The following is a 17,535-nucleotide window of genomic DNA, read 5'->3' as shown; positions in this document are numbered from 1 at the left end:
AACACTCCTGCCCCAGCTCAGGAAGTGGTTGTAGGGTGTGAACTGCCAGCCAGCGGGACCCAGGTGCTGGTAGAGTGGACAGCCTTTCCCAGACATTCTTTCCTGGTATGTCTCAATGCTCACAAAGATTTTGCAAGGTAAGTTTTATTTTATCTGCTCATTTATCTTAGGGAAAGTGACCTGCCCAGATCTCATATTTCTTAACTGTTAGAGCAAGGAATCCTACTCGAGTCTGACCTTATCACTTGTGGTCCTCACCATGCCCCCAACTGACCTCTGCCAGGAATGGTGCGTCACCCAGACCTGTGACGTGTGGTCATGCTCTGGGAAAACCAGCACATCAGGAGGTCACCGCAGGTCCACAGTCTTGTAACCAGGAATAGCTACATAATTTTTAGGGTCCCTGCTTTCCAATACCATGAGAATCTGCAGAGAGCAGAGCTCTGCAGCATGTGTGGGGTCCTGCTGTGTGGAATGATGCACAACAAGATAAGGCTTTGAGGAGCTCTATGATATTTGTTACTCAATTAATGCAATCCCCGCTTCCCAAGGAAGCATTCCCACGGAATGCACGTCTCACGTAAAATCAGAGCCCTTTTCATTCAACCTGGAGTCGGCCACCTCTCCCTGTATCCCTCCCACATACAAGTTCCTTTGTGCCAACATGTCATCCGCTTGTGAGTGTGTGAGGCCTCAGTCACTTCAGTCGTGTCCGACTCTTTGTGACCCCATGGACTGTTGCCAGTCAGGTTCTTCTGTCCATGGGATCCTCCAGGCAAGACTAGTGGAGTGGGTAGCCACGTCCTCCTTCAGGAGATCTTCCCAACCCAGGGATCAAAACTGCATGTCTTACGTCTCCTGCACTGGCAGGCAGGTTCCTTCCCACTCTCACAATCTGAGAGAAGCCCACGTCATCTGTGGTGCTGGGCAACTGGCTTCTCTCCAAAAAGAAAGGCGAGTCCCAAGCTTGAGGTGGTTCTGCTTGCTGTTCCCCCTCTCACTTCAGAAACTGCAAGCACTGCGTCCAGGGGACAATATGGGAATGTAAATGCATCTGGCAGGCGAGCCGTCGTTGGTGAATTGATAAGAAATAGAGCCAAAGGATTCCTCAAGTGGGGATAAGTCTGACCTACGGTTGGGGAACCAGATGCCAAAAGAATCATTGCAGGTAGAAGGACACCAAAGGACTGTGGTTAATTAACGAAAGCAGAAACAGACACTTTCCCAGGTGGCGCTAGTGGTAATGATCCTGCCTGCCAATGTGGAGATGTAAGAGACTTGGGTTTGATCCCTGAGTTTGGAAGATCCCTGGAGGAAGAAATGGAAGCCCACTGCAGTATTATTGCATGGAGAATCCCATGGACAGAGGAGCCTGGTGGGCTACATACAGTCCATGGGGTCGCAAAGAGTCAGACATGACTAATCAACTAACACTTACTTAGACACCTGAAGGTGTATTTGGCATTCATGAGTCATAAAGGGCAGTAGGAAGCCCAAAAGACTTTCCTCAGATTCAACACTACAGAAATATGCAGGTAAAAGTAGTATACATATGAATGAAGAATTATCTCTAGAAAAAGTACATCAAGTTGCAAACTGCTTAGAGAAATATTACAACAACTTTAAGGCTTATGCCTATTGATCTGGATGGATCTCCCTGTTGTGAACAGTTCTCTCAGGTTCATTTCTGATTTGAGTCTCTGGGGGAAGGGGCGTGGTCCCTGAGTGACAGGTTTCCTCTGGGGCCTGGCAGGGACAGTGACATCTCAGAAGGACTCCCTGGAGAGCCCCTCTCCCCTCTCATCCACACTCAGACCAGAGGGCCCTCTGCCTGCCCCGCCCCCGGCATGGGCCCCTGCCTCCTGGGCTGTGTGGTCTTCTGTCTCCTGCAGGCAGGTGAGTCCTGGGGAGCAGGGTCCCCTTGGGGGTCCCAGCACTGAGCATGTCCGCTGTGACTGCAGCATCGGTCCTCCTTCTCCACAGGGGCGGTCCACGCTGGTGTCACTCAGGACCCCAGATTCCAGGTCATGAGGACAGGACAGAGCACAACACTGAAATGTACTCAAGATCTGAACCATGATTATATGTACTGGTACCGACAAGACCCGGGACACGGGCTGAGGCTAATTTATTACTCAGCTGCTGCACCCAGTAGCGAGCCAGGAGATGTGTCTGAGGGTTACAGCGTCTCCAGATCAAACAAAGAGAACTTCCCTCTGACACTGAAGTCTGCCATTCGCAACCAGACATCTGTGTACTTCTGTGCCAGCAGTTACTCCTCGGTGCTGCATGGCCACCTCCTCTCTGTGCAAAATGTACTAGTTGCCTACGAGCTAGCTCCTAGCACCAGAAACCTTGGGCTTTTGGGGACCACGGGCCTGCAGTGTGACCCTGGGTGTGTGGACAACGCTGCCCCAGCCTCACTCCCAGGCCTCGGGGCCATGTGTCCACCATCAGTCTCTGTCTTTCCGCTGCATCCTCCCTCCCCAGCTCTGACTCCTAGTCATCACCTGAGCCTGAGACCTCTAGGAGGGAAGGATGTTGGTAAATTAGATTTAAATAGGCCCTCCTGTCTTACCTCAGGCACTTCATCAATGTCTCTCTGGAAGGTTCTCCCCCAGCCTGACTCTCACATGCTCCCTTCTCTTGCCTACCTTTCCCAGGCAGGCAGGACATTCCTCTCCCCACCTCTCTGCATCAGCTCCCTGGCCCTCTCTCCCATAGCCACAGGCTCCTCCCTCATCTGCCTCAGGTCCCTTCACATTTCACAGGGAGGCCTTTAAAGTGGACCCTCCACGTGCTCTGCTTTGAGCAAGCTGGATGGAATCATCAAAGAGAAATCAACTTCAGTTAATCATCAATCATCCAAAAACTCATGGGAGTTCATCTCAGAGGGACAGATCATCTTTGTGTGTTCTCCCACTGCACCACCCGCCCTGACTTCCTTAGCATCTCATCTTACCAAGGCCAGGTTGCCACCACCTGGCACCCTCATCAAAATCTTCTCAAAGTCAAAATATATCATACATCACCTCCATTATATCAAGATGTTATAAGTGCAGAAATAGATGAGATCATCTTTCTAAAACTTCTTTATAAAAAGTTTTATCTAGAATTTGATAATGCTCAATTTAAATACACAATCTGGAAATATATACATCTTATTAATCAGAAGTACTTATGGAACACATGTTTGCTGGCAGATTCACTTGAGATGCTCAGAGTATTTATTCTATGATTATATATTTCCATCTTAGATAACTACATCGTTGTAGTGGTGCCACAATCATTTCTCTCTCAGTAAAAAGTTTGGCTCATAAAGTCTTCTGCCTCCAGAGGCTAAGAGTGGATTTGAAGATAAACCCTATCAGCCAGGCTAGGAAGGCAGTAGAACAGGTGTGCGTATGCGTGTGTGTGTGTCTGTGTTTGTGTGTGTCTGTGTGTGTCTGTGTGTGTGTGTGTCTGTGTCTGTGTGTCTGTGTGTGTGTGTGTCTGTGTGTGAGTGTGTCTGTCTGTGTGTGTGTGTCTGTGTCTGAGTGTGTGTGTGTGTGTGTACAGGGTCCTGGATTTTTGTACCCTTGCTTTAAACAGATGGTGCAAATCCATGAGACCCTGGACCTTTGGCTACTTGGAGGCACTGTGTTTCCAAGGTAAGTAGGGTGTATTGGGAGGGGCTGAGAATCTCTCTGGAGAGGGTAGTTTAAGGGAACCTTGGCTATATCATGCCTGCATCTGGGAGCAGGTTTGAGTTCCCTTAATTGTCCCAAGACATATGGAACCAGCACAGACTCCTCCCTGCCCAGGGAACTGGAGATGTGCCTGGAACCTCAGGATGTTCACGGGGGTCGTATCCTGGATCAGCATGTGAGGAGGAGGTGAAGGGCTTGGGGTGGTTGGTGAGGTCTTGGGGCTGAGTGTCAGGCAGGGTCAGGCAGAGGAGAACAAGACATGTTGTGGGCACATGGGACCAGGGGATGAAACTCACCTCACAGCCAAACTTGCTGAGGGGCTGTCAGGACGGGGAAGGGCATAGAGGAGCCAGCCCTGGGTAATGCTGAGGGGTCCAGTGAACAAGGGCAGCCTGCAGAGACACAGAGCCGTGACGTCATAGGCAAACGCTCCAATCAGGGAAGCGGGAGGGTCAGCACTTACACCTCTCAGCCCAGGAGCCCCGCCCCCAGCCAGCAGCAGTCTTGGGTTCCTGATGCTGCCATGGGCTCCAGGCTCCTCTGCTGTGTGACTCTCTGCCTCCTGGGAGCAGGTGAGTCTGGACACACTGGGGGCTTCTGAGATGTTCTGTCACCCTGCGACAGAAGCCCGGTGATGAGGATTGAAGCAGGAGGCTTCCCCTGTGCTCTGCCCACAGATTCCTTGTTTCCCCCAACAGGCCTGGTGGATTCTGAAGTCACCCAGACACCCAAGTACCTGATCAAATCAAGAAAGCAGCAAGTGACGCTGAGATGTTACCCTGTCCTTCGACACCTCTCTTTGTACTGGTACCAACAGGCCCTGGGCCAGGAACCCCAATTCCTCATTCAGTATTACAACACGGAAGTTAGTAAGAAAGGTAACATATCAGATTGATTCTCAGGAAAACAGTTCAGTGATCTTTGCGCAGAGCTGAACTTGGGGTCCTAGGAGCTGACGGACTCCGCCCTGTATCTCTGTGCCAGCAGCCAAGACACAGTCCTGCATGATCAGGTGCCTCTGGGACAAAAACACCCCTGCCCCAGCTCAGGAAGTGGTGCCCAGGGTGTCAGCTGCCAGCCTGCCAAGCCCAGTCTCTGGTAGAGCGATAGACTTTCCCAGACATTCATTTCTTTATATGCTTTAATGCTCACTAAGATCATCAAGATAAGTATAATTTTAACTGTTTGTACATCTGAGGGGACGGGAATTGCCCAGATATCACACTTCATAACTTACAACTAGGCTTCTGCTCAAGTTTGTTCTCAGCACCTGTGGTTCTTTTCCTCATGGAAATGGCTCCATACAGAGCAAAGTCCATATCCGTGCTGGGCTCTGTGTAACAGAGACAGTGTGGGGCTGTAAGATATGAACTGTTACTCAGTGAATGGCAGCTGTGCATCACAAGGAGGTATTCCCATGGAAAGAACCTCTCAATAAAGAAAAAGCATTTTTCAGTTACCCTGGAGTCTGCCACCTCTTGCCATGTTCCTCCTACGTCTGTATTCCTTTGTGCCAATGTGTCATCTGGGGTGGTGGGCAACCAGCTTCTCTAAACCCAGAAAGGTGGGTCACAGGCCTGAGGGGGCTCTGCTTGCTCCCTCCCCGACATGGGAAACACGGGCTCCTGTGAACATGAACGAGCTGTACCTGCATTTAGCTGGTGGACCGTCTGTCAGTGAATTGATTAGAAATAGACCAAACAATTCCTCAAATGTTGATGAGCCTGCAGTGAGGTTGGGAGCAGATTCCTGGAGAAACATGGTAGATGAAGGGACAATCTCAGGACTGTGGTCAATTATACAGAAATGGAACCTTGAAGTCCTAGTGGGTCACATCAGTCATAAAGTCAATGCAAAGACAGAAGGATTTCCACAAGATTAAAAACTACAGAAATATGCAGATAAATGAAAGTAATAAAAGTATTAATGAAAAATTATCTCTGGACTAGAACACATGCAAAATTTAATTAGTTTGAGAGAAAGTTTACATCCACTTCTCAGGCTTATGTCCGTTGATCTGGATGGATCTCCCTGTTGTGAACAGTTTACTCAGGTTCATTTCTGATTTGAGCATCTGGGGGAAGGGGCGTGGTTCCCTGAGTGACAGGTCGGCTCTGGGGCCTGGCAGGGACAGGGACATCTCAGAAGGACTCCCTGGAGAGCCCCTCTCCCCTCTCATCCACACTCAGACCAGAGGGCCCTCTGCCTGCCCCGACCCCGCCATGAGCCCCTGCCTCCTGGGCTGTGTGGTCTTCTGTCTCCTGCAGGCAGGTGAGTCCTGGGGGCAGGGTCCCCTGGGGGTGCCAGCACTGAGCTTGTCCACTGTGACTGCAGCATCTGTCCTCCTTCTCCACAGGGGCGGTCCACGCTGGTGTCACTCAGGACCCCAGATTCCAGGTCGTGAGGACAGGACAGAGCGCCACACTTAATTGTACTCAGGATCTGGGTCATAACTATATGTGCTGGTACCAACAAGACCCGGGACACGGGCTGAGGCTGATCCATTACTCAGCTGTGGCTCCCTCCATGGTGAAAGGAGATGTGCCCGACGGGTACAGCGTCTCCAGACCAAGCACAGAGAACTTCCCTCTGACGCTGAAATCTGCCAACCGCTCCCAGACATCTGTGTACTTCTGTGCCAGCAGTGACTCCACGGCGCTGCACGGCCACCTCCTCTCTGTGCAAAAAGGCAGATGAGGGCCCTGCAGCCTGGAACTTGGGGAGCCCCAGCAGGCTCCTAGCAACTGGAGCCTCGGAGCCCACAGACATACTGGCAGCATAGGCAGTAGTTTTTTATCTTTGCTGTCACAGACCTGACAACAGGGCCTCATGGACATGTGTCCGCTCTCACTCTGTCTTTTCACCATAGCTTCCACGTGAGCCTAAAGATGCTAGCCAGCTCTGACTCCTAGTATCAGTCTGAACATGAGGCCTCCAGGAGGGAAGGGTGTTGGGAAATCAGGTACATCTAGACCCTCTCGTCTCTCCCCAGGCACCACATGCCTGTCGCTGTGGAAGGTTCTCCCGCAGGCAGGCCCTTGTGTGGTCTCTGCTCTTGTCCAACTTCCCCAGATGTGGGGTCTTTACTCTTCCACCTTCCTGGCCCTTGTTCCCACCGTTCTCTACTTCAGCCTAGCTGCTCCTCCTTCATCTGGGTCATGTCTTTGCCCATCACCCAGGGAACTTTATAATGATCCCTACGTGGTCCTGTTTGAGTAGGCTCCTTGGGGTCCTCAAAGAGAATGCAACCTCAGTTAATTCTTAGTGAGTGAAAGTGAAGTCACTCAGTTGTGTCCGACTCTTTTCGACCCCGTGGACTATAGCCACTAGGCTCCTCCGTCCATGGGATTCTCCAGCCAAGAATACTGGAGTGGGTTGCCATTTCCTTCTCCAGGGGATCTTCCTGACCCAGGGATGGAACCCAGGTCTCCCGCATTGTAGGCAGACGCTTTAACCTCTGAGCCACCATAATTCCTTTGTATCCCTCAGGAGAAGGAGAGGCAAACTGTGTGTGTATCTATTCTCCACCACTCCCTGTCTTTAGCATCTAAATAGCCTAGACCCTGATGTTGGGAAAGACTGAAAGCAAAAGGAGAAGGGGGTGGCAGAGAAAGAGGTGGTTAGATAGCATCACCGACTCAACAGACATGAATTTGAGCAAACTCTGTGAGACAGGGAAGAACAGGGCAGCTTGGAGTGCTGCAATGCATGGGGTCTCAAAGAGTTGGACTGCAGTTAGCAATTGAACACCACCACCACCAACAAAAACTAACCCAAGTTTGTAGCAATTCCCTCAGCACAATCTTCTAAAAGTCAAAGTATTAAATATTTCCTGCATGAACACCTTTCTTTTCTCTTGAAATACAAAATCATAAATCTTAAGGCAGGCTGGTTTGTGAGTTTGTGTTTCTAATTGCATGTATGTTCTTTGGAAAAACAAAACAAGGAAAAACGCAGTGCGGTCAGCAAACAGTGAAATATTTTCTAATATGAACACATCCCATGACCATAAAATCTGGGCAGACAATCTTGGTTTCCACACATATACCACAGGGGGTCGCTGTGGAACTGCCAAACTCCAGAAGTTTCTGGACCAGAGTAAGGGGACACTCCTAGTGCCTGGGACAGGAGGGTTAAGAGAAAGCTTCATTTGGTGTTTTTATCTCTAGAAGCCTGACTAGCACAGGCACTAATTTGCAGGCTAGCTGTCCCAGGTGGGAGCCATGAACTTCAACTCTGCAATGCTGAAGGAGCCTCTGAGGTTGCAGAAAAAGTGAAGGGTATGGAGCTGGGAGGTAGTAGGAAAGAAACAGAAAAGGGAAACACCGGCCTGAAGAGAGAAGTGAATGAGCCACGGGGAAGGGCGTCGGGCATAAACCCAGCCTCGCCCAGACCAGCAGTCCAGCTCACAGGTCATCTAAGAGACTGCAGGACAGAGCAGCGTTCGTAGATCAGCTGACCTGGAATGAGAGGTCAGATTCCTGGGAACCAGCAGAGGCAATGACATCAGAGCAGTGATGTCCCTGCCTCACTTCCAATCAGGGGAAGGAGGCCCAGAACCCCAGCTCTCAGAGAAGCAGAGCTCTGAGCAAGGAGACCCCCCCGGACAGCTCTGCCCCTCCTGCCATGGGCTGCAGCCCCGTCTGCTGTGTGGCTCTTTGTCTCCTGGCAGCAGGTGGGTCCTTGGCACAGGAGAGAATCTGTGTTCCTAGCCTGACTTTGCCTGAAACCAAGGCACCATCGGCTTCTCTCCTGCGGTCTTTCTCAGCCCCATCTTCTTCCCCCACAGGCCTTGTGGATGCTGGAGTCACCCAAACCCCAAGATACCTGATTAAAGCAAGAGGACAGCGAGTGACCCTGGGATGCTCCCCTGTCTCTGGACACCTCTCTGTGTACTGGTACCAACAGGCCCTGGGCCAGGGCCCCCGGTTCCTCGTTCAGTATGACAGGCAGGAAGTGAGGGGACAAGCACAGCTCCCAATCGACTCTCAGCAAAACAGTTCAGTGACTCTCGCTCTGAGCTGAACTTGAGCTCCTTGGAGCTGACAGACTCAGCCGTGTATCTCTGTGCCAGCAGCCAAGACACAGCCCTGCATGATCAGGTGCCTCTGGCACAAAAACTCTCCTACCCCAGCTCAGGAAGTGTGGTGAGGGTGACTGCCTGCCTTCCAGGCCTAGATAGATCCGATAGACTCTCCGAGACATTCTTCTTCTGCTGCGTTTTAATGCATCCAAAGATCATGCTAGATAAGTATTATTTTAACTGTTTACACATCTGAGTGGAACTGACTTGTCCACATCTTCTGTGTCATTACTTTCAGAGCAAGGAATTTGATTCAAGCCTGTCTTCATTAGTTGTGGTCTTCGCCCCCATAAAACTGTCCCCCACATAGAATAAATAATACACATAAACTCACATACACACACAAACACACATACACACACATACACACGTACATGTTTTAAAGCAAGTGGCTCACATATATGTTAAGACTGGTAAGTCCAAAAGCTGCAGGCTGGTCTTGTGCTACTAGAGACTGAGGGGGAACTGATGTTTAAGTTGAAAAGCAGAACTAATGGCCCAGTGTGACGGCCATCAGCTGCCAATTATCTCTTAATTGGGGGAAGATCAGTGTTTTCCTCTGTTCATCTCTTCACCTGGTTTCATGAAGACCACCTACGTTATGGAGGGTCATCTGCTTTACGAATTAAAATGTTAATCTAATCTATTATTAAAATATACCTATTCACATGTTGAAAGTGAAGTCGCTGAGTCGTGTCCAACTCTTTGCAACCCATGGACTGTAGCCCACCAGGCTCCTCCATCCATGGAATTTTCTAGGCAAGAGTACTGGAGTGGGTTGTCATTTCCTTTGCCAGAGGATCTTCCTGACCCAGAGATCAAACCCGGGTCTCCCACATTGCAGGCAGATGCTTTGCCGTCTGAACCAAAAAATATCCCTCTTTGGAGCACCAAGAAAAATAAAGCTAAATAGCCATGGCAGAGTCAAGCTGACATATTGTATTAGTCAGGACACCGTCTTCCAGGCTTGCACAGGAATTTGGTAAGCATCAAATCCCTGGCAGGTAACAGAACTCTGGATTTCTTGACTCCCTTTGCTAATCTCTGACAGCCTCCTCTAGTGCTTCCTAGGTACTAAAGTAGATATGGACACATTGTGACTTCAAGCCCTATACTTGAGGTTTTCAGGTGTCACAGGAAAGAAAAATTGTGTTTGTTGGCTCAATACATGAGATAAACAGAGCAAGTAACTTACCCTCAGGCGTTTTTACATCAACTTTATTGGCATAAAAATGATAGTAAACATTTGAATAATGTGAAGTTTGGGGGTCCTGACCAGCCCTAACCCTGCTGTAAAAGTTTGTTTAAATTCAGTCAAACCTCTCTATTTATGATTCCACAGCTGCAGATTCAACCAGCCACAATTGTGTAGTACTGTGAAAAGTGACAGTGAAAGTTACTCAGTTGTGTCTGACTCTTTGTGACCCCTATACAGTCCTTGAAATTCTCCAGGCCAGAATACTGGAGTGGGCAGCCTTTCCCTCCTCCAGCAGTTCTTCCCCACCCAGGGATCCAACCCAGGTCTCTCCCATTGCAGGGAGATTCTTTACCAATGAACAACAAGGTCTGTAGTTAGCATCTATTAAAAATTCCACACAAAACTGGACCCAGGAAGTTCAAAAAAGTGTGGTTCGTGGGATCCTCTGTATATACAATAACATTACACACTACAGTGAACCGAAGAATGGGTTTGATCCTTCCATCTGTATGCGCCCATGGAACATTCACCTATAAAGACTGAGAACATTTCATCACCAGAAATTCTCTCAGGCCCCATTCCCAGGCCTGTCTCTTTCCCTGACAGTGAACAGTATGATTTCTGTTGCTGTCATTCTGTTTTAAAGTCCTCTTTAGCCCAGAGCTAAATATTTAAAACATTTCTCCTGGAAAGTATTATGGTTAAAGACTTTCTTGAAAGCATGTGAGCACCATATCCAGGGACTATCCTATCTGGGGATGGATGGTTTGGAAAATGATCATTCAAAGATCTTCCCCGCTGGTACAAGTTTAAAAAAAAAAAAAAATTATTTATGCACTTTTAAAAATTTCCTTCTTGTGTTCACATTGTCTGAAATGATTTTATGATGCTATTTTGACAGGAAGTCCTCATCTCCTAGGAAATTCCTTTGAGGTCCCATGTGAAACACACACAACAAGGCTTCTTGTGCACACACTGGGTGCTGGGACTGAGCCGGCAATCAGAAGCAGCACCTTTGGTGAGAGATCATCTCATGTCAGGAGAAGCTTGCCTTTGATTTGACCCTAGCGTCCAAGTCACAGGAGTTGAGTTGAAAAGTCCCCCTTTCTGTAGCGGCCTGGCCTGGGCACTAGTCTCCTGTGTTGCGGGTCCCACTGTCTCTTGGACCAGAGACATTCTGAGCACAGGTGTGGATCCCATGGACTTGCCAGGCCCCAATTCATGGCTTGTTTTGTAGCTACAACATCGGGCTCATTCATTGCTTCTGACTTTAGTTTCTGTGTTTTTGTCTCTGAGGCCCCAGGAATAGTTAGTCCCTCAGACCCAAGACCTGAGACCAGCACATCAGGAGGTCACCACGGTCACCCACTCATGACCAGGTGCATGATATTCAGGTTCAGAAATTACTGAGAAGTTGAAAATCACAGCAGCTGAGAATAGCAGCTAGTACAGGGTCCTTCTAAATGTGAGGTCTGTGCGATGTGATAGAGTCTAGGGCTCTAGAATGTCAGTCACTGAATGGCTGCCACTTTCAGAAGGAAGTATCCCATGCAATGGATGTCTCACATAGAATCAGAGCATTTTTCCTTTGCCCTGGGTCAGCCATCTCTCCCGACATGCCTGCACGTCTAGATTCCTTTGTGCCAACATGTCATCCGTGGTGCTGGGCATCCAGCTTCTCTCCTCCAAGCAAGGTGGGCCACAGGCCTGAGGTGGTTTGGCCTGCTGCCCCCCCACCCCTCAGACCCCAGAAGACGTGCTCAGGTGAGCATGACGGCACTGAGCCTGCGTTTGACAGGCACCCTGTCAGTCGTGAATTAATAAGCAATAGAGCCCAAGGATTCCTCAGGTGTTGATGAGCCTGCCCTAAGGTTGAGGGACCAGATTCCAGAATCATTGTGAGTGGAAGGACATGAACAGGACTGCTGTCAATTTAAGAAAATAGAAGCATGTGTGATTATTTGGACACGTGAGTCATAAAGGGCAGCAGGAAGCCCTGAAGATTTTCCCTGAGATTCAAAACCACAGAAATATGTAGATAAGGAAAATGAATGTATGTATTAATGAACAGCTATTTCTGGAATAAAATGTACCTAAAGTTGTGAACAGTTTTATGGAAAGTTTACAAGAACTTGTGCATGTCCATCACATTGGTAATGCCATCCAACAATCTCAACCTCTGTTGTTCCCTTCTCCTCCCCTCTTCAATCTTGGCCAGCATCAGGGTCTTTTCAAATGAGTCAGTTCTTCACATCAGGTGGCCAAAGTATTGGAGTTTCAGCTTTAGCATCAGTCCTTCAAATAAATATTCAGGGCTGACTTTATTTTGGATGGACTGCTTGGATCTCCTTGCACTCCAAGGGACTCTCGTGTCTTCTCCAACACCACAGTTGAAAAACGTAGATTCTTCAGCGATCAGCTTGCTTTATAGTCCAGTTCTCACATCCATACGATACTACTGGAAAAATCATAGCGTTGACTAAATGGCCCTTTGTTGGTAAATAAATTGTCTCTGCTTTTTAATATGCTGCCTAGGTCGGTCATATGTGAACTGTTCACTTCGGATCATTTCTGATTTGAACCTCTGGGGGAAGGGGCGTGGTCCCTGAGTGAAAGGTTTGCTCTGGGGCCTGGCAGGGACAGGGACATCTCAGAAGGACTCCCTGGAGAGCCCCTCTCCCCTCTCATCCACACTCAGACCAGAGGGCCCTCCACCTGCCCTGCCCCTGCCATGAGCCCCTGCCTCCTGGGCTGTGTGGTCTTCTGTCTCCTGCAGGCAGGTGAGTCCTGGGGGAAGGGTCCCCTGGGGGTGCCAGGACTGAGCATGTGCAATCTGACTGTAGCATCGGTCCTCATTCTCCACAGGGGCGGTCCACGCTGGTGTCACTCAGGACCCCAGGTTCCAGGTCGTGAGGGCAGGACAGAGGACAACACTGAAATGCACTCAGGATTTGGGTCATGACCGCATGTACTGGTATTGACAGGACCTGGGACACGGGCTGAGGCTGATTCATTACTCAGCTGTGGCTACCAACACGGAGAAAGGAGATGTGCCCGACGGGTACAGCGTCTCCAGACCAAACACAGAGAACTTCCCTCTCACGCTGAAGTCTGCCAACCGCTCCCAGACATCTGTGTACTTCTGCACCAGCAGTTACTCCGCGGCGCTGCACGGCCACCTCCTCTCTGTGCAAAAAGATAAGGGAAGCCCTGCGGCCTGGAAATAGAAGAACCCCTTGCAGGCTTCTCGCACGCGGAGCCTCGGAGCCCAGGGCCACACGTCTGCAGTGTGACACGGAGTGTGCAGTCTCCTATCACGCCCAGCTGCATCTACCTTAAATACAGTGCACGGTTGGTGTTTTTAATTTCAAAGTTTTAAAAGTTTAAAAACAAATGGATTAATGTATATAATCTGTGCACATAAATCCATTACCTAGAATATAATAATACTTAATTTATATAGAAAATCTAGAAATATGTGGATCTGTAATCAGAGGGATCTAAGGAATGCAGTGTCCCAGGCTGTATTCCCCTGAGCTCATCAGAGTGTCTGTATTGAAGGTCTGTGTGATTCCCCCTGAGCATGCTACTGTCAGTGAAATTTTCTTCTTAATGGAAATGTTGGTTTCTACAGTCTTTTACCTCCAGAGGCTAAGAGGGAATTTGAAGACCAATCTGAAGTCAGCCAGGATGGGAAGACACTAGAACAAGTGTGTGTGTGTCAGGGTGTGGGGTGTTTACATTCTTGCTTTAGACAGAAGGCAGAGATCCATGAGACTCTGGACCTTTGGCCTCTAGGAGGCGCTGTGGGCCCACGGTAAGCAGGGGACTTGGAAGGGGTGGAGATTCACCCTGGGGAGGGCAGCTTTAAGGAACCTTGGCTACATGCCTGCCTGAGAAAGCAGGTTTGAGATCCCTGAGATCCTGAGGTTCCAGGACACATGGAACCAGCACAGACTCCTTACTGCCAGGGAAAGTGGGGATGTGCCTGGATCCTCAGGATGTGCCCAGGAGATGGTCTCCTGGAGCTGCAAGGGAAGTGGAGGTGAAGGGGTTGGTGTGGCTGGGGAGGGCTGGGTGATTGTCAGCTGATTACCTGGTGATTCCCAGCCAGGTGAGTGCCTAGCTGAGTGTCAGGCAGGGCCAGGCAGAGGACAACAAGCTATGTTGTGGGCATATGGGAATGATGAACCCTTCACACAACCCCTGGCTCAGGGTCTGTGAAGGGAAAGGAATGGCATAGAGGTTTCACCTTTGGTCCTGGCAAGGAGTACAGTACAAGGGCAACCTGGGGAGACACAGAGCAGTGATATCATAGGCAAATGCTCCAATCAGGGAAGCAGGAGGGTCAGCACTTTACACCACTCACCCCAGGAGACTGGCCCACAGCCAGCTGCAGTCTTGGGTTCCTGATGCTGCCATGAGCTCCAGACTCCTCTGTTGTGTGACTCTGCTTCCTGGGAGCAGGTGAGCCCTGGACACAGTGTGGGAGCTTCTGAGATGCCTTTGCCTCCCTGAGATAGAAGCTTGGTGATGAGGACTGCAACAGGAGGCTTTCCAGTGCTCTGCCCTCAGCTTCCTTCTGTCTCCTCCCCAAAAGGCCTGGTGGATTCTGAATTCACCCAGACCCCCAAATATCTGATCAAATCAAGAAAGCAGCAAGTGATGCTGAGATGTTCCCCTGAATCTGGACATCACTCTGTGTACCGGTACCAACAGACCCTGAGCCAGGGCCCCCAGTTCCTCATTCAGTATTACAACAGGGAAGATAATGAGAAAGGAAACACATCAGATCGATTCTCAGGAGAACAGTTCAGTGATTTTCGCTCGGAGCTGAACTTGGGCTCTTGGAACTGTCGGACTCAGCCCTGTATATCTGTGCCAACAGCCAAGACAAAGCCCTGCATGATCAGGTGCCTCTGGGACAAAAACACTCCTGCCCCAGCTCAGGAAGTGGTAGTGAGTGTGTGGACTGCCAGCCTGCCAAGCCCAGTCTCTGATAGAGTAGACAGTCTTCCCCAGATGTTCATTTCTTGATATATTTTAGTGCTCACAAAGATCATGCAAGGTACATATTATTTTAACTTTTTATACATCTGAGTGAACATGAAGTGCCCAGATCTCATACTTCATAATTATTATAGCAAGGACTCTGACTCAAGTCTCTTCTCAACACCTGTGGTCCCTGGCCCCAATGGGACTGCCTCCCTACAGAACAAATTAGATATGCATGGGGGTCATGTGTAACAAGACAGAATTTGGGGCTCTATGATATGAACTTTTATTCAGTGAATGGTGGTCCTGCTTCACAAGGACGTATTCCCATGGAGGAATCTCTCAAATAAAAACAGAGCAGTTTTTGTTTATTCTGGAGTCTGCATCTCTCTCCATGTCCCTCTTAAGTCTGCATTCCTTTGTGCCAATAAGTAACCCGAGCTGGGCAAAAGGCTTCTCTCCATTCAGAAAGGTGGGTCACAGGCCTGAGGGTATCTGCTTGCTCCCTCCCCAGACCTGGGAAGCAGGGCCTCCTGTGAACTTGAAGGAGCTGTACCTGCCTTTGGCTGGTGGACCAACTGCCAGTGAATTGATAAGAAACAGACCAAACAATTCCTCAGTGTTGATGAGCTTGTGATAGGGTAGGATCAGACACCTGGAGAAACATGGTAGGTGGAGGGACCTTCTCAGGACTGCAGGCAATTACAGTGCAAATAGGCCTTGAAGTCCTATTGGGACACATGAGTCATAAGGGGCAACAGGAAGCCAGAAGGATTTCCCCAAGACTTAAAACTACAGAAATATGCAGATAAATAAATGAAACGTATGTGTTAATGAAAAATTATCTCTGGACTAGAACATACAAAAAATTTGATCAGTTTCACAGAAAGATTACATCAACTTGTAAGGCTTATGTCCGGTGAGCTGAATGGGTCTCCCTGTTATGAACTGTTCACTCAGGTTTGATAGCTTCCGTTGAAAGGTGTCGGATTCATGATTTCCGAAGACGATTTAGCTTCGGGACCAGGGACCAGTCTTGATCATTCAGGAGATTTTGTGTAGCTGAGTTTTATTAAAGTATAAAAAGGGACAAGGAAAACTGCTGACATAGACATTGAAGGGGGAGGGAGAGTGCCCCCACTTGCTAGTCTTATCTAGGCCTTATATAGTTTTATCAGACCCATTCACAACATACATCTTAAATTAACAAGATTAGAACTGGCAATAGAAAGGTCTCACCAAACCCACTTACACAAAATACATCTTAAGATAACAAGATTAGTGAGAAGGTTCTTTGTAAGGAGAAACATCTCCTCGAGCAAGATACAGTGCTCGATTGACTAACCAAAGCAATGTAGAAAAAATGTTTGTTCTTTGCTCCTTGAGAGCCCTGGACCCCTTTCACCTTCTCTGGGGCTCTGGGCTTCTTTCTCTTCCTCGGGGATCCTAGACTTCTTATCAACCACTCTAGGAAGTGACTCTCTGAGGTTCATCTTTGATTTGAGCCTCTGGGGGAAGGGGCGTGGCCGCCTTGTGGCAGGCCTTCTCTGGGGCCTGGCAGGGACAGTGACAACTCAGAAGGACTCCCTGGAGAGACCCTCTCCCCTCTCATCCACACTCAGACCAGAGGGTCCTCTGCCTGCCCCGGCCCTGCCATGAGCCCCTGCCTGTTGGGCTGTGTGGTCTTCTGTCTCCTGCAGGCAGGTGAGTCCTGGGGGCAGGGTCCCCTTGGGGGTGCCAGCACTGAGCATGTCCACTGTGACTGCAGCATTGGTCCTCCTTCTCCACAGGGGCGGTCCACGCAGGTGTCACTCAGGACCCCAGATTCCAGGTCGTGAGGACAGGACAGAGCGTGACACTTAAGTGTACTCAGGATCTGGGTCATAACTATATGTGCTGGTACTGAGAAGACCCGGGACACGGGCTGAAGCTGATCCATTACTCTGCTGCTGCGCCCAATAGCGAGCCAGGAGATGTGCCCGAGGGTTACAGCGTCTCCAGATCAAACAAAGAGAACTTCCTTCTGACGCTGAAGTCTGCCAACCGCTCCCAGACATCTGTGTACTTCTGCGCCAGCAGTGACTCCACGGCGCTGCACGGCCACCTCCTCTCTGTGCAAAAAGTACTGGGTGCCCACGAGCTGGCTCCTAGCACCAGAAACCTTGGGCCTTTGTGGGCCACGTGCCTGCAGTGTGACCCTGGGTGTGTGGACAACGCTGCCCCAGCCTCACTCCCAGGCCTCAGGGCCATGGGTCCACCATCGGTCTCTGTCTTTCTGCTGCATCCTCCCTGTGAACCAGGAAGATGCTTCCCCAGCTCTGACTCCTAGTCATCACCTGAGCCTGAGACCTCTAGGAGGGAAGGATGTTGGTAAATTAGATTTAAATAGGCCCTCCTGTCTTACCTCAGGCACTTCATCAATGTCTCTCTGGAAGGTTCTCCCCCAGCCTGACTCTCACATGCTCTCTTCTCTTGCCCACCTTTCCCAGGCAGGCAGGACATTCCTCTCCCCACCTCTCTGCATCAGCTCCCTGGCCCTCTCTCCCATAGCCACAGGCTCCTCCCTCATC

At 49.6% G+C, this 17,535-nt stretch overlaps 2 pseudogenes and 1 gene segment (V, D, J or C); all 3 read left to right on the top strand.

Annotated features, from left to right (window-relative positions):
- The first annotated feature begins 5,400 nt into the window (after positions 1 to 5,400).
- Positions 5,401 to 6,939, top strand: LOC122438743. The segment is given in 2 exon segments: positions 5,401 to 5,960; positions 6,046 to 6,939. Coding segments are annotated over 2 exon segments (591 nt in total).
- Positions 6,940 to 8,089: 1,150 nt separating this feature from the next.
- Positions 8,090 to 11,738, top strand: LOC122437853 (annotated as a pseudogene).
- A 963-nt stretch (positions 11,739 to 12,701) lies between these two features.
- On the top strand, positions 12,702 to 13,197 carry LOC122437852 (annotated as a pseudogene).
- Positions 13,198 to 17,535: the final 4,338 nt, after the last annotated feature.

Source organism: Cervus canadensis, chromosome 3, assembly GCF_019320065.1.
Source record: "Cervus canadensis isolate Bull #8, Minnesota chromosome 3, ASM1932006v1, whole genome shotgun sequence".
NCBI lineage: Eukaryota > Metazoa > Chordata > Mammalia > Artiodactyla > Cervidae > Cervus > Cervus canadensis.
This window is presented reverse-complemented; position numbering and strand designations above follow the sequence as displayed.